The sequence below is a fragment of the Schistosoma haematobium genome, chromosome 1 (assembly GCF_000699445.3).
Source record: "Schistosoma haematobium chromosome 1, whole genome shotgun sequence".
Classification (NCBI taxonomy): domain Eukaryota; kingdom Metazoa; phylum Platyhelminthes; class Trematoda; order Strigeidida; family Schistosomatidae; genus Schistosoma; species Schistosoma haematobium.
This window is the reverse complement of record NC_067196.1, coordinates 73,298,773-73,321,026: the sequence shown is the minus strand read 5'-3', so window position 1 is coordinate 73,321,026 and position 22,254 is coordinate 73,298,773. Positions and strand designations below refer to the sequence as shown.

The 22,254-nt window shown below is 39.2% G+C and overlaps 3 protein-coding genes across 3 annotated transcripts in view; 1 reads left to right on the top strand and 2 right to left on the bottom strand.

Moving 5' to 3' along the window:
• Nucleotides 1–208: 208 nt before the first annotated feature.
• MS3_00000915 (uncharacterized protein) lies at nt 209–2,782 on the bottom strand. The gene is made up of 6 exons (XM_012942977.2): nt 2,504–2,782; nt 2,387–2,447; nt 1,548–1,649; nt 1,315–1,410; nt 899–946; nt 209–319 (listed from the first exon to the last, which is right to left on the bottom strand). The coding sequence occupies exons 1-5, from the start codon at nt 2,516–2,518 to the stop codon at nt 912–914; spliced, it is 309 nt and encodes a 102-aa protein (XP_012798431.3). The 5' UTR covers nt 2,519–2,782; the 3' UTR covers nt 209–319; nt 899–911.
• Nucleotides 2,783–13,095: 10,313 nt separating this feature from the next.
• On the top strand, nt 13,096–15,551 carry TCEB2 (Transcription elongation factor B (SIII), polypeptide 2 (18kDa, elongin B)). Its single transcript, XM_051209646.1, has 3 exons — nt 13,096–13,289; nt 13,369–13,612; nt 14,814–15,551. Exons 1-3 carry the CDS (start codon nt 13,287–13,289, stop codon nt 14,942–14,944), a joined length of 378 nt encoding a protein of 125 aa, XP_051075102.1. The 5' UTR covers nt 13,096–13,286; the 3' UTR covers nt 14,945–15,551.
• Nucleotides 15,552–17,739: 2,188 nt separating this feature from the next.
• Nucleotides 17,740–22,254, bottom strand: part of CTR9 (protein required for normal CLN1 and CLN2 G1 cyclin expression) — a 40,890-nt gene continuing 36,375 nt past the window's right edge. The window contains exons 14-15 of the mRNA XM_051209645.1: nt 19,976–20,125; nt 17,740–18,103 (exon numbers count right to left, since the gene is read on the bottom strand). Coding sequence (XP_051075101.1) covers nt 17,771–18,103; nt 19,976–20,125 — 483 coding nt within the window. The 3' untranslated portion in view covers nt 17,740–17,770. The remainder of the gene's footprint in view (nt 18,104–19,975; nt 20,126–22,254) is intronic.

Below are 22,254 nucleotides of genomic sequence, written 5' to 3'. Positions count from 1 at the left end.
TACGTAGCTATTAAACGACTAAAGTCGGACTTATATATGCTAAAGGAAACAGTTGCAAATCTTTCTTTACCATAGTAACATTATTGTCAGTATATTACGTTATGTTCTGCAATTTTCTTCTCACTCTCTTTCCTATTTTAATTACTCAACACAATCTTCAGGCGAAAAAGCAAGCAAAAAAGCCAACTAACGCAAAAAAGACAAGGTTTGAGGCTCAGCAATTTATCCCGTTATCATTCGATACATATGTAAAAGTGAGGGAATTGTCGTTGAACACATTGGCTGCGTTCACCTCATACGTGCATCGATTTTCTACCATCTAAAAGGTAAATGAAATGAACACAGACATGATAAGAAGGTTGAAGAAGAGTTGATTTAACATACTGACCGTAAGTAGAAGTATGTAAGTAAATATGGGTGAGTGAACACACTAGTTAGTCGGTCTAATGACTGACTGACTGACTGATCGACCGACTGACTGACCGACCGATTGACTAATTGATTGATTGATTCAATTATTTGACTGACTGACTGAATGAATGAATGAATGAATGAATAAACAAATAAATAAATAAATGAGCGATTGGTGAAGTGTTCCAAATGAGTGTTTGAAAGTGATGAGATGGACGACCAGCTGACACTTTCCAATGCACTCCTCACAACACACAGAGAATCGAAACGGTGACCTAACAGGAATAAGCACCAAATACATCTCCACATAAGACAACAAGCTGCACGAGTGATGGGATGGATTGGTGACAGTCAGTGAACACACACACTCACTTATCCACTCACTCACTCACTCGATCACACACACACGACGCAGTGAATCCGCCAATCAGTTATCAGACGTTTGATATGAGAGTGGAGAGTGATGGGTGTTTGTTGGCAGACTTACCTCGTGGTGGACGTTAGTATTTTCTCGGATGTGTTGGAGCGTGAGGACCTGAAAACAAGTGAAACAGTGGGTGTTGGTCAATCACAAACTCGGTAGATTACGTGGCACTTGTAGTGGAGTGAGTGAGTGAGTAGGTGAGTGAGTGAATGTTTGATTGTGTGACGTGGAACAAATGTGTGATGGCATTCAACGGGTGAGTGTGAGAATTGATGGTGTTGTAAAGGTTAGTAAGAGAATGAGTGATTGGTTAAGTATAAAAAACTGACTGTAGAGTGAGTGAATGTACCAGCGAATGTGTGTATGTGCACGTGTGTGTGTACGTGTGCTCGGAGGAATGACTGGTGTGTCGTACTGGTCAAGATTATTGAAAGAAACGGAGATAAGGAATAGAAGTGGTTGGTGTAGTGTTGACTTACTACGAACACGTGGTGGTGATCTGGCTGGGTAGGCTGGTCTCTGTGCTCTCTTCGGTGGCTTCGGACGTGCGGTTGACTTGGTGGTGGCAGGCGAATCTGTGGAGTAAAATCAGAGTACATGTGCACTGTTCACAGTCTAAACACGGAAACACACAATTCGAGTGATGCACACCGGAAAAACATTCCCACACAAAATTCAATGCACACCAATAGTGAATAGTGAATGGACTGACCTGGTTTCGCTGAAGCCGCTGCTGGTGCTGCAGGTGAATCCGATGCGGCTGGTGCAGCTGGTTGCTGATCAGGTGATTTGACTGGAGCTGAGGGTGCGCCATCTGCATTGGAAAACAGTAACGAAACAATGTGTTGTCGTTTTAAGTTAAGTTCAATTGCAGCAGTATGATTCAGTTCGCGTCTCCATCAGATGTGTGCAAATCGACGACTGACTTGATCGGTACCACTCACTACCTAACTGACTAACTGCCTAACTGACCGACTGCCTATCTGACTGACTTGGTTGTCAATAATGACAGGGAACGTGAGTATTGAGGCGAATGTTCTCATGAGGTGAGTGACAGAACGTTCGTACGATTGTCAGCTACGAAATACACTGATGCTCGATGCTTCCACTCACATGGTTTGGATTGTATGAGTTGGCTGTGATCGACTGCACTGGTGTCGGAACAACTTACAGAGTAAGTAAGTAAGTAAGTAAGTAAGTAAGTAAGTAAGTAAGTAAGTAAGTAAGAAGTAAGCAAGTAAGCAAGTAAGTAAGTAAGTAAGTAGTAAGAAGCAAGTAAGCAAGTAAGCAAGTAAGTAAGTAAGCAAGTAAGCAAGTAAGTAAGTAAGCAAGTAAGTAAGTAAGTAAGTAAGTGAGTGGGTGAGTGAATGAATGAATGAATGAATGAATCATCGGAGTGATGAATGGACGGATGGAGGGATAAATGGATGAATAGTTTGGTGAATGACTAGTCGGATTAATGAATGAATGAATCAGTGAGTGTGTGTGTGAGTGAGTGAGTGAGTGAGTGAGTGAGTGAAAGTGATCCGTGTCTGTTGGTGTGAAGCTCACCTCCATCACAGTGCACCACATCCAGATAGTTCACAACGAAGGCGAAAGTCAATACTGTCACCTGTGTGTGAGAGAGAAAGAGAGAGTTTTGGTTGGTTAGACGAATGAATGACTCACCAATGTTCTTTGCATTTGTACGTTCAGTGATTTCTGATGTTCCAGTGAGTTGTGGACTAGAATTTATACGTTTGTGAAGTTGTCTATTTGTCGGTCAACCAATTGAATCCTAGTCTTCAACAAATCGTTACTGACATTGTGATGTTTGATCGGTGGTAGAAAGTGTCATGTCACTTCGATTGAGTGAAACATTTAGTGAAATCAATTCACGGATTGAGTGACAGAATGCGAAGTTTGCTTGTTTGTCTTGTTCAGTGTTTGGTGTGTAGGAAGGATGACGGTGTCAAATAATGAGTTTACAATCTGAATTATCCATTGTGATATTTTGTTTCGCGATTGTGTAAGGAAATCTACACCCTACTTTTATAAGGTTGTAGTGACTTACTTTTATCATCAGAACACGATTGGTTTAATGAAAACAATTATTATTATAACCAATTGTACCAGTGACTGTTTTAATGTGCTTTTTGTTTAACTGTGCTAAAAACATCCACTATACTTACTTCGATTGTGACCTCGCGCGAATCCGGTTACGCTCAGTAACCAAGCTTGTATCCTGGTACGATCTCGGTATTCTTGCGATACCACAAGATCGCCAGCAAATATATCTCGACTTGGTCCATTAACTGCCTTCTGATATTTGGCTTTCGGGGGATTTTATGGATATCCTGGCACGCGTTCCTTTGTAGTGGTGCTCATAGTCAACTGGGACTCGACACCACGCTACAAGGTTTCATTTATTTACCATCATGCATTTTTATTGATTATTTGTCAGATGTTATTTGGGATTGATACTCATACTTTGTGACTTGGTTGGTTGGCTAATTAGACGGTGATGTGAAGAAGTTATTGGCTTACAAAATTAGTGTTGTGTGATTCCATCAGTTAGATATTAATACCGTTGGATGCCGACTCAGTGGTCTTGAGGTTAGGCGTTCGCGCTCGAGACCGAAGGTCCTGGTTCCGGATCCTGTATGTGAGATCGTGGATGCACACTGTTGAGGAGTCTCACACTAGGATGAAACGGCTGTCGAGTGTTTTCAGGTTTTTGATGGTGGTCTAGATTAGTTCGACTTGTGAATTCAACTATGATAATTCAGTATTGTCATTCGTTATTTCACACCTTGATAGAAACCTCTGTCATTCATTAAAATGTCATAACCAGTTTCGACGTTCTTTTTCTTAAAAAATCTTCAAAATCACTTATAACTATCATACCTAAGAACGTGTTTATGCGTATGTACATGTGTGACAATCTGAAAATCGGACTGCATAAGATTAAATAATAATCAATATAACTGGTTAGACAACAATTAACTTGATCAAAAAAAGCACCGGTGTAATCAATTTCACATGATTTACATAATATCAAAAGTGAATTATCTTACTAGAATCAGAAGTTTGTAGGGGTTTACCATTTCGAAAATAGTTTACATCACAGGTTGACTTCAGTTAGAAAACAACTGATAATTAAGATATAACTGGACATTTGTATCATATTACTATGAAGCTTCTTTGTAATCCGTGTATGTGAGTGCAGTTATAAGATTCTGTTGGCAATCAAAAGCATGTTTTTCAGGTCTCGAAGAAGGATAAAGAAACAAAGAGAGCTCGTCACCGAAGTTCTAATGTTAGCTGTCATCGGTACAGATCACTCAGGACAGATATGAAAATTAGGACCACTGAAGGCAATCTATGGTGGTCATACAATACCACAACTTGACTAGAGTTAGGAATGTAAATCAGTGAATAAATGTCAACTCAGTCAGTAGTCTAAATGACAGCATGCTTACTTGAAACGTGAAGGTGTAAGCTTGAATAACACAATATATTATGAGTTGTCACTCGTGAATAGACTGATATTAGGAGGAAACATCTGTTCAGTGATGAGTGCATTTTAATGATTGCTTGCCTTTTAGACGAATTTAAAAGAATTAATTATCAGTATAGAGTTGTGGAAAGTGTTAGATTTTTATTAAGATCATGAATCCATCAATGTTAGACCATCAATGACAACCTGGAAGCACTGGACGGCCGTTTCGTTCTAGTATGGGACTCTTCAGCATTTCATATCCACGACCCTGAATGCAGGACTCATGATCTCAGTCAAACCTAATGGCCTTCACAACCTTACACTGACAATCAGCATGTGATCACAAGGCACTAGCTTCGAGAGGTAAGTTTCGGAGTTGTAGTGTACAGTTACGTACTCAATTACTCATTTACTTACTTACTTACTTACTTACTTACTTACTTACTTACTTACTTACTTACTTACGCCTATATTCGTCCTGTCTATGGGGATTTACTTCGAACTTATCAGCCGTCTCAGAGAAAAACCATACTTGGTTCACTGTGACCCCTCAATTACAATTCTACTCAATAGTTAAGCGAACCGTTCCAGTTGTTCACGCTTTGAATGTCCATAACACATTCAGCGTTCCACAAGTCCAGTGTATCTAGCACTTTCAGGCATTTTTAAGTTGATCCATTTGGAGAGTGCTACATATTAGAGTGTAACTTGAATTGAAGGTTTTTCTAGAGCTCTAACCTTCTTGATCAGTGAGTCCTTCATTCGACCCAATTTACCCAATTAACTTTCAAATTATCACAGACTGTCCTGAAATCCCTAAAGTTCTTCACACCACAGGCATTTTTAACGACGAAAAGACGGAAAAATCAGATGATATTGCTCCCATGATACTTAAGAAGAAACTTCTTGAAATTATAGAAGACTATACAGTTGCTTCAATCCTTAATCTACTTCTACCACTTTGGAAAACTAGGTAATAATAATAATATTTTATTCTCAAATAACAGTCTGTTATATGAGAAATGTTACAGGGCAAAATCGCCCGTTCCATATGCGTTATAAGTGGCATATCTTGAGAAGGCTTAAAAACGGTAGGAAAAAGAAAGGACGAGAAGCAAAGCATACAATGCTCATGCATATTGAAAGTGAGTCACCTTCGGTGAAATAGTGAAGGTATGACAACTTTTCGAAGGGCAGTAGGATTTTTCGAAGGGCAGTAGAATTTTTCGAAGGGCGGTTCAACTGGCCTGCTACTCCGGCAACATCGGTCAGACTGTCCTGCCCTCCATGGCCGGTGATGACTGATCCACCAAATGAGGCGGAAGCCGCTAAGAACTCCAACTACTGAAGCGCTACAAATCACCTGACCCAGATGACTTACCTTCGGCTCTTTTTAAAGATCGTGGTGACTTTCTGACTAAGGAAATGACGACGTTGTTTACAAAGGTTCGGGAACTAGAGAGTTTACCAACGTCATGGAATGAGTCGATAGTTGTCCCTATCTTTAAAAAGGGTTCACGTCGTTCCTGTAACAACTATCGGGGGATAAGTCTACTTCCGATTGCGTCCAAGCTATTGGCTTTCATCATACTTCGTGGGTTGTTCAAAACTCGAGAAAGATTGACTCGCGAGAAGCAGGCTGGGTTTCGTTCCGGTCGAGGATGTATTGATCATATCTTCACCCTCCGCCAAATCTTAGAACACCGCCATACTTATCAAAAGCCAACAATCGTGGTGTTTCTTGACATCAGGGCTGCCTCCGATTCGTTGGATAGGACTTTTCTCTGGGATCGTTTGTTGAAGAAGGGTGTGCCTGAGTAGTTTATTAACGCCTTAAAGGCCCTATACACAAACACCTCAGGCAGAGTGAGGGCATAAAACCACCTCTCTCCATTGTTCCATTCGAGCAGTGGGGTTAGGCATTGTTGCCCCAATCTCACCATTCCTCTTCAACTTTGTCATCGATGACATTCTGGAAACAGCTCTGATGGACGTAAGTAATGGCGGTGTGGATCTGTTGCCTGGAGAAAGACTTCTCGACCTTCAGTATGCGGACGATATTGTCTCACTGTGCGATAATGCCCAAGACATGCAATCCGCACTTAATCAGTTGGCAATCAATGTCCGTAGGTACGGTATGAGCTTTGCACCTTCGAAGTGCAAAGTACTTCTACAAGACTGGCAGGATCCTAATCCTGTACTCACCCTGGATGGTGAGCAGATAGACGTAGTTGAGAAGTCCATGTATCTGGCTAGCTGGATAAGTGCTGGTGGGGGTGTGAGTGATGAGATCAATGCACGTATAGTGAAAGCCAGAGCGGTTTATGCCAATCTGGGCCACCTTTGGCGCCTTCGTGATGTTAGTCTGGCTGTGAAAGATCGGATCTACAACGCGTCGGTGAGAGCAGTTTTGCTCTATGCTTGTGAAACCTAGTCTCTCCAAGTTGAAGATGTTAGAAGACTCTCTGTGTTCGATCATCGCTGTCTCCGAAGGATTGCTGACATTCAGTGGCAACACCATGTCAGTAATGCAGAGGTTCGGCATCGTGTGTTCGGGTGCAGAGACAATAATTCAATTGGTGTCACCATCTTGAAACATTGACTTCGATGGCTTGGACATGTTCTACGAATGTCGTCCCAGAGAATTCCACGTCGTGCATTATTTGCCGACTCTGGGATAGGTTGGAAAAAGCGGAGAGGTGGTCAGTGTATGACATGTTGTCGTGGTATGAAAGAAAGCTGCAAAGGACTGGCCTGTGTTGGTTCTTCACGACTCCCTGGCTGGGGTCCGAGAGATGGTGCTACACAGTGGCTACCTTTCCAGTTCCCTCATTATTACCAATATTATTATTACACTAGCCTACACCAGTCTCTTTGTTATTGTCCTCTTTTTTTACACTCCTTTCCTCTTTTTTCCTTCTCTTTATATTTCACTGTTTTGTATGGCGCATATATATTTGGCGCACTCTTGTACCAATATTTATGTGTCCAAATAAATAATAATGACAATCTAGCTTAATTTTCTATCATCACGGTACTTTTTAAGCAGAGGGATTCTATTAAGTTGAAGAAAAACAGAAATATGTTATCAATGTACGTGGTGAATTTGGATCCTAACCACCCTCCGCAAAGCTGAACACGAGATAACTGGGAAACTAGACTTTCAATACGTAACACTAAGAGAAGACGGGAGAATTACTTCAATTCGTTTGCTGACATGGCTCAACCTTGCAGGCATGACCATTCTTAAGCACATAATTTCTTTTATTCATATTAAATATATTGTTTTATTTTCAGCCTGAATGTCTGCTCCATCATATATTAGTGATTGTTACGTACGATGAGTCAATGTAAAATCTTATAGATTAGACAGTTACATCATGATAAGTCCACAATTTTATGATTAAGTCTATTATTAGAGTGGTATTAATATCATTACTTACTTACTCACGCCTGTTACTCCTAATGGAGCATAGGCCGCCGATCAGCATTCTCCAGCCCACTCTGTCCTGTGCCTTCCTTTCTAGTTCCCTCCAATTCTTGTTCATTTGTCTCATGTCTATCTCCATTTCCCGGCGTAATGTGTTCTTTCGTCTTCCTCTTTCCCCTTGTCCTTGAGGATTCTATGTGAGGGCTTGTCTTGTGATGCAGTTGGGTGCTTTCCTCAATGTGTGTCCTATCCACTTCCAGCGCTTCTTCCTGATTTCTTCCTCCGCTGGGATCTGCTTTGTTGTCTCCCACAGTACATTGTTGCTAATGGTGTCCGGCCAATGGATCTGAAGTATTTTGCGTAGACAATTGTTAATAAACACCTGTATTTTCTGGATGATTGCTATCGTAGTTCTCCAGGTTTCTGCCCCATACAGTAGAACCACCTTGACATTTGTATTGAAAATCCTGACCTTGGTGTTGGTTGACAGTTGCTTTGAATTCCAGATGTTCTTCAGTTGTAAATATGCTGCTCTTGCTTTGCCGATCCGCGCCTTCACATCTGCATCAGATCCACCCTGTTCATCAATGATGCTGCCCAAATATGTAAAGGTTTTTACATCTTCCAAATCTTCTCCGTCAATTGTGATTGGATTGGTGCATGCTGTGTTGTATCGGAGAATCCTGTTTTTCCCTTAGTGTATATTGAGACCTACTGCAGCTGAGGCTGCTGCCACACTGTTCGTCTTCTCCTGCATTTGTTGTTGCGTTTGGGATAGAAGGGCGAGATCATCTGCGAAGTCTAGATCGTCCAACTGCATCTTAGATGTCCATTGTATCCCGCGCTTCCCTTCAGATGTTGACGTCTTCATGATCCAGTCGATCACCAGGAGAAAGAGAAAGGGTGAGAGTAAGCAACCTTGCCTAACACCGGTCTTCACTTTGAACGACTTTGTCAACTGTCCTCCATGCACGATTTTGCAGTGTAATCCATCATATGAGTTCTGTATGATATTGACTATCTTCTGAGGCACGCCGTAGTATCGAAGAAGTTTCCATAGTGTTGTTCTGTCCATGCTATCAAATGCCTTTTCGTAGTCAATGAAGTTGATGTAGAGTGATGAATTCCATTCAATTGATTGTTCCACAATGATCCGTAGAGTTGTGATTTGGTCTGTACACGATCTATCCTTACGGAATCCTGCCTGTTGGTCACGAAGTTGGGCGTCTACGCAGTCCTTCATCCTGTTTAACAATACCCTGTTGAAGACTTTTCCCGGTATTGAGAGAAGAGTGATGCCCCTGTAGTTATCACAGTTGCCGAGATCGCCTTTCTTCGGTATTTTGATCAGAAGTTATTCTTTCCAGTCCGTTGGTACTTGTTCTTCATCCCAAATCTTGCTGAAGAGAATGTGGAGTATCTTTGCAGTTACTCGTACATCTACTTTCAGCGCCTCTGCTGGAATGTTGTCTGGTCCTGTTGCTTTGCCGCTCTTGATTTGTCTGATGGCCATACTGATCTCTTCAATTGTTGGTGGGCCAACATTGATTGGGAGGTCTGTGGGTGCTGCTTCGATGTTGGGTGGGTTCAGTGGAGCTGGTCGATTCAAGAGTTCTTTGAAGTGTTCTACCCACCTGTTTTGTTGCTCTTCAATGTTGGTGATTACCTCGCCTTCCTTGCTTTTCACTGGTCGTTCTGGTTTGCGGCGATTTCCAGAGAGTTTCTTTGTCGTGTCATACAATTGTCTCATGTTTCCTTCTCTTGCAGCCTTTTCCGCCGTCGTTGCTAAATCTTCCACATATTTACGTTTGTCTGTTCTGATGCTCCTCTTCACCTGTTTGTTTACTTCCGTGTATTCAGCTTGTGTCTTGGCTTTTTCTGCTCTTGTTCGGCTGGTATTGATTGCTGCCTTCTTGTTCCTCCTTTCTTGAATCTTATCCAGTGTATCAACAGTGATCCATTCCTTGTGATGGTGCTTCTTGTGACCCAGGACCTCATGACATTTTGAAGTGATTACCTCTTTGACCCCCTTCAAGTTGCTCTCCATAGTAGTTCCTTATCCACTGAGTAAATCATGAAAGGCCTGGAACTTATTGCTGAGGACTATCTTGAATACGTTGAGTTTATCAGTATCAGGAAGACAGGCCGTACTGAACTTTTGTGATGTTATCCACCACGCTGTGTAGTGCTTCTTGAGTTTCAGTTTCATCTTGGTGATCAGCAAGTGATGGTCTGATGCTATATCAGCTCCTCTCTTGGTTCGCAGGTCCTCCATCGTCTCCCTGAACGTTTTGACTAATACCATAATTCTACAAGTCCATTAAAACTAATGCAGTCAGCATCAAATGTTAAATACTTACATAGCTGTTCATTTTAGGCACGTATTTACCCCTAGAGTTCTATTTTATGCCATGGGCCATTCCCTTAATATTTCTTCTTTCGATCACTACCTGTCTTATTTTCAATTTTTTGAGTTTCCCTGCTAAACAACAAAGGTAATAATCCATTAACTTACGGTGAGTTTAAGTCGTTACGTTTTTGCAATCTAAAGCTCATTTCAGCTTGGTCATACGGTGGGAACTACGTATTTATCCGGACTCTTGAACTTGTACTCAGTCAACTGAGTAACAGTGTCAACAGCTCCATTCACATTCCGGAATTAGTTGCAGTACTGTGTGTTAAATCTGGTTTCGTTTGAATCGCTATCACTCATCGACTTGTTTTTTATACATCAAACCTGCTGGATAACCTTAGTTTCAAGAACAGTTCAGGTGAGTTCTAATATTTTGCCGGATGATTTACTATGTTTACCGTACTTATTAACATGTATATATTTTCGCTTAGACTATCCATATGTATTTCATATAAGGTTTGAATAATTTTTTCTGGTTAGTGTTTTTTTAGCGAGTTATTTTTCTACGGGATGGGGTTGCTAACCCCGTGCCCAACCCTCCTCCTTTATCCGGGTTTGGGACTGGCAGTAGCCCCCGGAGGGATTCCAGGCGGAGTTGTATTTCATATAAACCACTTCTAAAACCGTTCGTTACATAAGTTATGCTTAACAGCCTCAAATGACGGAGAATTACCATGAAAAAGTGTGTCATTTTAAAGAAAACCATATTAGATTGGACATTAATATGAAATGTCCTAGTTCTGGTCATCATCACTACACAGCGATGAAGTTACCAGACTAACTATGAAAACCTACGAAAACCAGATTCTTTCTGAAAGACAGCATGGCTTTAGAGCAAGTTATTCCTGTCTCACCAATGTATTAGTAGCCCGTGGAAGTTGGTGCACGCCTAAGGATCAAAAGCTACGTATAAACGTAGTCTATATTGACTTCAGCAAAGATTTTGACAAAGATCCTCACAATCCGCTGTTATATGAATTAAGTAATATCGGGGTTGGAGACAATTTAATAATTTGGATAAAAGACTTTCTAGTTGGGCACCAACAAAGAGTACGGATGAACTCCAAATTGTCTGGCTGGAAAACTGTGCTTAGCGGAGCTAGTATTGTTCCTCTTGTATGTAACTGACATTCCTCGTCTCCTTTCTTCATCGGTGTTGCTATATTCTGACGATGTCAAGATACGAAGAGCGACAAAAAGTAAAGTTGATAGTTTGGTGCTTCAAAGACTTGTGGAAATGATCTGGCTGATCTAAAATTTGGCATTTGCTGATAAACGCTACCAAGCGCATTGTAATGCATATTGATCACTAAGGTACAGAAATACACACGGTGAATAATATTGATTTACCTGTTGTCCAGACACATGATGACTTGGGAGTTATCGTTGGACAAAGCATAAAAGCGACTGCACACTGCCGTGCAATAATCGTCAAAGATTTTAGAACAATATGTTCAATACATAAGGCCTTCAGCCATGTGGCCGGTGGAAATAGCCACCTGCTATGCGACACTAGTGTAATGACGAATGCTCATTATCCCATCGATGATGTTACAGAAGATAGAATTATACCTCCACTTTTGATCAATCATCAAAAGGAAACTACGTTCAGTTTACAGGTGGTTAGAGAAAAACTGACCACTAACTAGGTAAAGAGTTATGTCCATCCTAATATAGGTTTATGGAAGCCAATCCAGAGGATCCACATTGACGGAATTACAAATCATACATCAAGCTAAACTGTTTCTACTTTGAAAGGTAGAACCAACTAGATGTCTAATAATTGGTTAGTCACTCAGTCAGTCAGCTACACATATAGGCGTCCGTCCAAGTTTTCACACCTCATGACCACAACAAGATGAACATCAAATTCATAGAAGCATTTACCTCAATGGCAGTAACGGCGGTTAAATCCAGGATCATTATGCAGACGTTTTGCGTAAACACAGGATTTCCAGAAATACCAAAAGAAGAGTCAGTAATTCAGTTCACGTACTCAGATCCCAACCTTATGAAGAATGCTTGAAATCGGTTGATCTTTACTCACTAGAGTATTGACATCTCAGAGGTAACCTTCCAACTACTTAGCATTTTAACCGCTTCTGTGTATCCCTTTAAATACTTGCCAAGTTTGGGTTCCGACACAAATCTTAGGGACAACACACAATAATAAGGGACACATCACGACAAAGTGGGCTGGGGACACACCCACTTTTAATGATTGGCCAAAGTTCGGAACTCACAACCGGTTACCCGATAAACTTTCAGAGTCCTTAAAGAGGAAGCTCGGCATATTTTATAAAACTTAAAATATTGTGGCTGAAAATAGGTCCATAGAATAAATGACTCTGTAGGTCTTCGTTAACGATACTGACCTTATTAGTTTCACCGGACACACCTTAACCAAACCAGCTCGATCACGTATCCTCACGAGATCACGAATGTGCAAGACGTGCTTCACGTCCTTTGCAACTGCGAACCAGCTTAGACCAACGATTCCCAACATACCGGTAGATTCCCAAATATATCTTCAAACCCCCTCATTCCTGACTTCTGATTTGACTGGGTTTGTATATGAGTAAAGACATTATCAAACTCCAGTTACCCGTGGCATCTTTGACAACATTTCATCCAAATTTACCAATAACTGTCTCTTGCACGCTTAATATAACTAGTTCCCTACCAACAGACATAGGTGATGCACTACAACTACTTACGGAAGTCTGTTAAGCGAGAGCCTCTTGTGATGGTGGAGAAGATTTGTAGCTCAGATGGATGATTTTGATGTTTTGCTCTCTTAGCTGGAAAGCTGGAGCTAAAAGAACAAAACTTCATCAAAAAGAGAGCTTCTTGCATTTCATTTACATAAATTCGAACAGTTTGTCTGGTGACCACTGACCTTCCATCTGCTTAAAATCCTCACCTCAACAAATTGTTTAGGCTCTATTTGATTGCGTGTTCTAAAGAAAGTTAAGCCGAGTGGAAACCATCACAGCCAAAATTAACAAAGTCTATACAGCTTTGTATCCTCCTCAAACTGAAATCGACCATCAAAACACGTCCAGCGCCACATTCGTTTCGGCGTTTTGGTGGCTAAATCAAATCCTTTGGGACCGTTTCGGGGCGAATGGTATTTATATTTTGTTTTTCATGCTTATTATTTATAACGTTGTACATTTTGAGTAGCCTAATCTGTTTCGAACTTTTAGGAGGTATATATGGTTGTACGCCGTAAGAAAACAACCATTCACCTGAGTGCTAAGGAAACGAGTCTCGTTCTCGAGGTGAAGAAAATGATTGAAGGGATTCTCAAAGTAAAGCCCGAAGATCAAATGCTTTTAAAGCATCAGACCGAAATGGATGATGAAAAAACACTGAGTTACTATAATCTAAATAGCCAAACAGCAAGGGCTCATACACCGGCAACACTTGGACTATGCTTACGTGATCCAGGTTGGTTTATTATGAACTACCTTTAAATCGTATAAATCATAAAGTAATCTTTGCTCCATTGCAAGGTTCTTGGTCTGTGCACATTTCTCATTAGTGCTAACGTTTTCTTCACATGACCTTACTGCTTTTATCGAGTATCAGTGTGTTTGTCCTAGTAATATTTTGGTACCTCGGTAGAAATTGAAAAGGTTCTTTTATGTAGCCTATATTACTCAGTGTTTATGTAGGAAATGTGTAAGAACACTTACTCTGAATATATGAGGAGGTGACATTGAGTTTTCGACCCTTTTATATTGGTAGCTTCAAGGCATAATACACTTCAGGTTTCGATTAAACGACCGTTAAATCCAGTATCACTATGCAGACGTTTTGCGTAAACACAGGATTTCTCGGAAATATCCACTAGGAAGTCCATGATTAATAGCGAGGAGTTATCTTTAGATCATTCGATTGCCGTTTAGTAGTTTGTACCTACATATTGAATGGCCTTGAGTTATTGGACGGCTATAACCTATCGCTAGATATGCTATTTTCGACCATAACTACTACATCGACGTGATGTTCTGGCTTGCCTATCACGACGACTCAATAGAGCTACATATTTATGGGACGCTTGTTCCTTATATATTACCGTACCATGCAGGTCGGTCGAAGGACTGTAAGACCAAAACCAGCAACTTAAAGTCAAAAGCCTGAGTCGTACTTCTAACTATATCTGAACATTCATCAAAAGAAATGATTACCATACGAGTGTGCGCTCTATGCTTCTCTAAAAGTAGAAGACAACTTTTGAAATCAGAGGAATACATATCAGATTCAAAGCTAAAGATGTTTTGGAGTTACAAATCCAGTTGTTATGCGTAAACTCCTACATAAGGTTGTTAGTCTATGATTGTAAATATTTATACATTGACGACCAGTTTCGTTCTGCTTATAATATTGCATACACGCGAATTTCACTTCCTTAGAAAAGTAGTAGTGTGTGGATGGTATTGGCGTAATGATTATGATTTCTCACATCCAGTACATTCCAGTTAAACTAACGTTATTCTAAATCAATGACTAACAGCTAAATCAATTTTAGAAACGCCTTTTTCACTCAGAAATGGTAAAAAAAGCGGACGTTTTTATGCATGACTTTCGATATAAAATACCTTTAACTTAATGACCCGTTCATTTTCGATTTCTCTTTGAATTTCAGCCACTGAAAAGTTCGAGACACTGGACATTACACCATATTCAAATCCTCCAGAATTACCAGAAGTTATGCGTTCTCAGGAAAACTTACCACCACAAAGTGCTCCAGAACTTGTAGGCCAAGCGAAACCATAGTTTTTTCATTTTCACCTCAGAAGACAATCGACGTTTTCTTTTCAAAATTGTACCATATAGCCTATGACTTGCTAGACTACCATTGTTTTCTTACAGTTAGTTAACATTTGCATGTAAGCCCGGTTTGTGTTTATTTTCAAGCTCTCATGTGTAATTTAAGCGATTGTACCGGTATAAATAACCATCCACTCTAATATGGGGTTTCTATGAAATTGAAATGAATAATACGATTCTGCCGAGCACCATCCATTGTATGGGTATACGTAATCAGAAATTTATTACAAACAAAACTTTTTCAAACCAGAGTTAGGTTGTTTCACTCTACATGTTTCTGACTCTATGGTACTTATAACACCCGCCCAGGTTTCTGTTATCTCATCTATTCTCTTAAAATACTATTATTTTGCTTGTTTTCTCTTACTGAAAAGTTATCCTTTTTATGATTTATTCATGAACACACTATTCCAAGTGTGCAGGTATACGATGGTCATAAGAACGATCAGATGGAAGACAACCTCAAACTTAATGATTTACCTAATAAATAATATTATATAATAAAGTCATCTACAAAGTTTAATTTTGCTAAAACAAACTGCAACATAAGTATGGTGCTGTACAGTTTGAGTAGTTGAAAATCAGCCTAATAAATGCTGTGAAAAGCAAAGACCAGTGGACATCTGTTTCGGCCCGAAATTTAATACCTTGAAACAAGACTTGAAGAGGTCATGGATACGATCTCATCGTTTAAGCGTCTCAAACTAGACTAAAAATCAGTTGTTCAATACTTCCAACCTCTCCGGACTTAAGAAAAATGAAGGCAGTTCAGCGAAGAAGTTTGCTTCTCGAAAATTTTATTTACTTAGGTTTTATAATCGTATTTGCAGTTAATCTATTCCTTAAAAAAGTGGTACATTGTAAAGTGTCAGTTATAACTTACTGCATGCAATTCAATAAACTAATAGATACACACTGACTCGGCCGTATGTGCCTTCAGTAAGACGTAGAGAATGGTACACCACAATTCTGTTTACGCAAGGCTGGAAATTTGAGACAAACAATTCGAGGTGAAAATCACTAGACTCACTGAATCATCCTTTTTTTTACACTGCAGTCTTGGTGATTGGAAAGATCCTACGAAATTACCGATGAAAGATAATTAGGGCCTTTGGTGAATGTGGATGTGATTCTCCAAAGTAGCACTATGATGCATATGTTGTGGAGAAACAGAGATTTCGACAGTAAGGTCAACAGATTATACTATTTCGAAAACACAAGTTTAATGTCGAATTACCTCCTCTTAAATTTGAGTTGGGAGTAAGTCTAGATAGAATATATATTCTCAAGATGGCTGGAAAAAGTATAAATAAGCGAAGATACAAATACTTATACAGGAGTGATACTTAAAGCTGTTAGTATTTACACGGTAAGCTGATAAAGCAATCTCATTAACCTAGGTGAAGTTTTGTTCTCTGAGCTGAATGATTTCGTCGTGGAGCTTTCTTTGCCTTTCCGAACAACATTGTCAGCACAATCTTCATCAACTAGAAATGTGTATAAAAACCGTTAACTGGTTAGAGAGAAAAAAGTCAATCGGCTTATTCAGATCATTTCCTCATTAACCACATTAAATTAGTTTAAGAGTCGACACTAACTAATTTATTCCGATCATATCAGTTTACATACTAACGGTTGATAATGAGAACAGTTAGGAAATGCATTCGATGCATATACTTACGAATAATTGAGTGGGTTATTATATTACAACTGCTGGTGAACACTAGAAAGTCTGTCAAACATTTTATAGTGTTACCAGGTAGTTTGGAACCTGTGTTATTTTTTTATGTTTAAAGGAATATCAAAATACAAGCGTTCAGTTTGTATATATTTTTTATCATTTGATCAATTTTATTTTTCGATAAAGACGACACTGTATGTAATTTTTTAATGACTTGCAGAAGAATTCTAACGATATTCTCTATAACTGTATTACACTTGTGATAGTGTTCTCACTTTGGATCGAACACTATCAATCGGTAATAAGATGCAGATTCATAAATAAAACTAGATATACAAGCAAGTAACCAATTAGATAACAGGGAAATTTCAAATCCTCTGATACTGATGTTGTTATATGAAGTTCTTCAATCCATCTCAATGTATACATGACTTAATGACAAGAATATAAACAAATTACGTTGACGAAATTTCAATGTACAAAATATTATTCTGTGAAAATTAGCAAGCTACACTGGTTATTGCTTTGAAAAAGATCTGTAGATAATGAGAATTCGACTTTTATGGAGTAGTTTCAATTATTAAGAACTCAGTATTACACTGAGTTATACTATATTTACAAATAAATATGTAGGTGTGATTACTAACATCAAGTGATGAACAAGAACATCAAGCACGTGCTACAGCGTTGACCCGTAAAATTTTATAATCTGATGATGATGACGGTAGCGAATCTGAAGATCAGTCGCCTCCTTTGACGGGTAGGCAACAACAATCTATGGACTCATCACTTTCAGATTTGTCGGACAGCAGTAGTCCAAGACGACATGACGAACACAGATCAAAAACTAGACGTGTTTAACATATCTTAAAATGCTTTATACATATAATCAATCTTTTACTACTATCCAAACTGTAGTGGAAATTTTCTTGTTTTACAAGCATTAATTCTTTAATTTATTTATATATATGTTTGGATATAGTTCATGTTTTAATGTTGTTTAACTTATCAACCAGATATCATTCCATTTTGTGAAGAAAAAAATCACTAAGATGTTAGTAATCATACCTACATATTTATTTGTAAATGTTTTAATGTTCATCTTCTTCACCGCTACTTGAACTATCACTTGAATCAGAAACAATAGCTTTACTAACTATTCTCATTCTTTGTTTAGCTGATAATCCATCATCACGTGAAGTAGAGAATCTCGACTTTTTACGCAAAAGATTTCCTTCCTTTGACTCGGAACTTTGACGTTTATTTTCAATCTTTTTTTGTTTCTGTTGACCAACACTGTCCACATTTTCTGAACGATCACCGGCTTCCGCCTCATTAGAACCGTCACTGCTTTCCTCATCACCAGATGCAATAAAATCATCACGTTTTCGACTACCGCCACCACTACGACGTGATTTCTTCTCCTAAGGGATTTAAAAAGTGTGAAAATTACATAAAGAGCTGGATAAAAGTACAATAAAGAAGGAAACTGTAAACAACCGCAACGAATTTTCAGCCAGTTCTTAGCTAATCAGAAAACTTTTGTAAATGGAAAAAAACAAAAATACTGCCATGTCAACAGGTTTAACATAATCAATGAACTTATTACAGTCTTCCATGGGTTATTTCGTTTGTTAATTTGAAAAACAACAACGTAAATTTATCCTTACGGATATACGGTTAGGGTTTTCATCACAAAGTGAAATCGACTAGAACGAAAATATCCTCTTTACCCGTATGGATGAATAGACTTTGTGTAAAGCTCTAGGAGGCACTATCTGATTAGTTCTTTCGTCAACTATACTACCACCAAGTTAAGGTTTGTTTCAAGATTTAAGGTTAGTGCCGATTTAGCTGTTTTATACAATCCTAAAGACGGAATTGGACATTTGATACGTTTGACACTATCACTTCTACTCTGTAGTGGCAGGGGATAATTTTGAGAAAGGTACAAAGGTGCTTCTATTGTTTGCTATACATGGTATTTGAAATTTGCACAATAACGTACAAGTCACGTTCTTGATTCTAATTGGCTCATCCCTATGCTATACTTTTATCAAAAATTCACACAGTATTGCGGCAAATTGAACAAAATATACATACACGCAATTAATATTTAGTCAATCATCTAAAACGCATGACCAGGCAAGTATAAGTATCGATCTAAGTTTCTACACTTCATTACTACAACAAGATGAACACCAAATTCATAGAAGCAGTTACTTCAGTGGCAGTAATATATATATAAGGGCATGATACAGGGGAAAGAATTAGTTCGTATAAAGTAATTTTGGTCTAACGGTCTAAGGAAAGACAACTACGCCATTGGGGTCGATTCTGAGCCGTCACCTTACCCGGAGTCTTCAACGATTGGTTAGGATAGTCACGCGGACCACAACCAATTAGTCTGCATCTACCAACGTGGCTAAGACCAGAAGTTAGTGACTTCAATGAATGATGCGACGTTTTGGTTTGGCCAACCCTGACTTTCTTCCAACTGTCTCCAACACTAGTCAGCATAGCGCGTCGTGATAATTGGTGTCCAGGCATACGTAACTCGTAGTCCAGCCATCTCAGTCGATAAAGATCTGTAACTTCACCAACTGATTTGCCATCATTCTCTAATACCCTGCGCCTCACTATTACTCACCTGGTGATTCTAGCAGATGCGAGCAATATTTCTAAGACAATGGTGATCAAACACTAGTAACTTACAAGTATCCTCTACCCTTAGCGGATTGGTTTCACAGCCGTAAAGCAAAACAGGACGAATTGCTGCGCAATATACTCATCCTTTAATTGATAGACGGATATCTCGCCTTCGCCATAAGTCACTTAAGTTGGCAAAAGCCAAACAACCTTTTCGAATCCGTGCAGAGATTTCGTCAGGTATCAACCCATTAGGGCTGATCAGACTTCCAAGATAAGTGATATTTAGACCTAAGAAATATGAAACGCTAGTTCGAGATTAATAATCATTGACATAATTATTAAGTAGAAGTTTGGATAATCGGCTTCAAAGCACATTTGTTATATTGAAATCTATTGATATATTACCCTACTTGGTTGTTATTCAAGTTTATATTAGCTTTGTTGAGTGCTTAACTTCTACTGAAATGTTAATCTGTTCGTTTAAAGTAAACATTTGTCGGTGTACTATGGTACTAGAAAAATATTAAATGAAATTGTTTTGATTACTAAAACACAGCAACCAATATTGTAAGACCTTTAAACTGTGTGGGTATACATGAAGTGTATGCAAACTAAATTTTAAAAAATGAGAACAAACAACACACCTCTACAACTGGTTCAATTATAATTTGTTTAGCTTTCTCCAAGAAACGTCCACGTTCTTCTTCTAAACGTCGTTCACGATCAAGTCGCATTTGTTCAGCTTGTTGTTGTAATTCCAATTGACGCTTACGTTGTGCTTCACGTTCTTCCTCCTAATGTTGAGAAAAAAACATTATGATAAGAGAAATATAGACAGAATTCTTAATTAATCTCCCCTCACCCCTATCCAAACATACACAATGATGAACGTTTGTTTGATAAGTAAGTAGTTAAACTTTAGTCTTACCTTATTTGACAATTAGGGCAATCAGAGAAAAAACAACTACCGTTCTACCAAACGTAGGTTTAAAACAAAATTCACGCGAATACATGTTATGTCAAGTATTTCTCACTTTGCATAACTTCAACCTACAGAATAACTACGAACGTGCATATACGTTATAACTCCTCCTAGAGCTCCTTTATAGTTACTGCCGGTCCCAAGTCCGCATACAGGAGGAGGGTTGGGCATGGGATTAGTAAACCCGTACAATAGAAAGGAAGCTTGCAACAAAAAACGCTAATGTATGGGGAGAGTGAATAACCTTGCCTGTCTCCGGTCCTCACTTGGAAGCTGTGTCAGATCCTCTCCTGGTTCTCACTTTTTCTATTGACCTTGTGAAGTTTTTACTGATGCAAAATATGGTCGATGTGGTTCTGTGTAGTATGATGAGGTGAAACCCGTGTAGCTTTGTGTATGTGTTTTTAAGGGAATATTGTGCCACCTATAACCAATTTGTTGAATGCATAGAGATTTGCAAATCTCTCACCAACCTCGTTTATTTCTCCCAGTCCACATCGTCCCATGATATATTCATAAAAGATGTTCTCCATTCCGACTTTGGCATCTAGGTCTCCCATCAGGATGATCAAATCTTCCCCTGGAAACTTTGCTATGAATGACTGCAGCCTCTCATAGGACTGATCTTTATTGTCGTCCTTGAGTTTTTTTTCTACGGGATAGGGTCGGGAACGTTATTTCCAGCAGCAGGCCCATGATGAAGTTGAACAAAAATGGAGATAGTGGACAGTCTTGCCGGACACCACTTGAGGTTGCAAAATCAGATGACAACTTGCCATAAGCTCTGACCAGATTAGTAGTGTTTGAGTAATGAGACTTCACAAGGTCTACGTGCTTCTGAGGTACACCTTTTAACGACAGACATTGCCACAGAACCTCCCGGTCCACAGAGTCAAATTCTGCTTTTAAGTCAAGAGAAACTATCATTGTCGAACGCCGATAAGTATGCCTGTGTTCTAGAACCTGACGAATGGTGAATATGTGGTCAATGCGGCCACGACCAGGTCTGAAGGCAGCCTGATTTTCTCATGTTTGCAGTTCACCAGTCTTTAAGCGTCTGATAATTATTGAGGTTAGTATTTTAGGTGCTATGGTAGTCAAACTAATCCCCCTATGAATAAGAACTTTCGTCTAAATTTGAACGAATAGTTTCACAATATTTGGGCGTCGAGTTAATGTGAGACATTAAAAAGAAGAATATATTTGTAAAATCTCAGCGAATGAATTTTAAGTACCTATTTATATTCGATAGTTTTGTTGTTTGATTATATTTTCCTTGAAAAAGCTTGGACCAGATTGCCAGGCGAAACGTTGGATTTACTTAAAATTCATTCGCTGAGATTTTACAAATATATTCTTCTTTTTAATAATCCCTCCATGGTTGTCACAGGATGGTTTTGGTCCCTTCTTGTGTATTGGGACAGTCAGTGATTGCGACCAGTCAGATGGGATTACGTCCAACTCCCAGACTTTAACTAAAATAATAGTCGACCTAACAGCTAAAACTGGACTACCATATTTAAATACCTCTGAAGTCAATCTATATGGACCAGCTGCTCTCCCTTGTTTCAGATTAGCTATAGCTTTTTGAAGTTCAATTAGAGTCGAGGGACCTACTTCAATATTCTATTCAGGCTGTCTGGGAATGATGGTAGTTGTAGAGTAGCTGAAGGCCAGAGAAACTGCTTCTTATAGTGTCCCTCCCATCGTTCTAAACTTCTGGGCTGAGAGTAGATAAGAGTGTCATCTTTTTCCGAGATAGTCTCACTTACACTTGACTTGGTAGAAATAATCGGATTTTCCGTGACCCTTTGGTTCAAATCATTAATATATATCGCTCCTTTTTCCACAGCTGTTCGTATATTTGTCCAAGCAACATCTGGGTTAGTCTCGTTTTCAGAACTACCTAAGTGTGACCTCAGTTGTTCCTGGAACCTACTT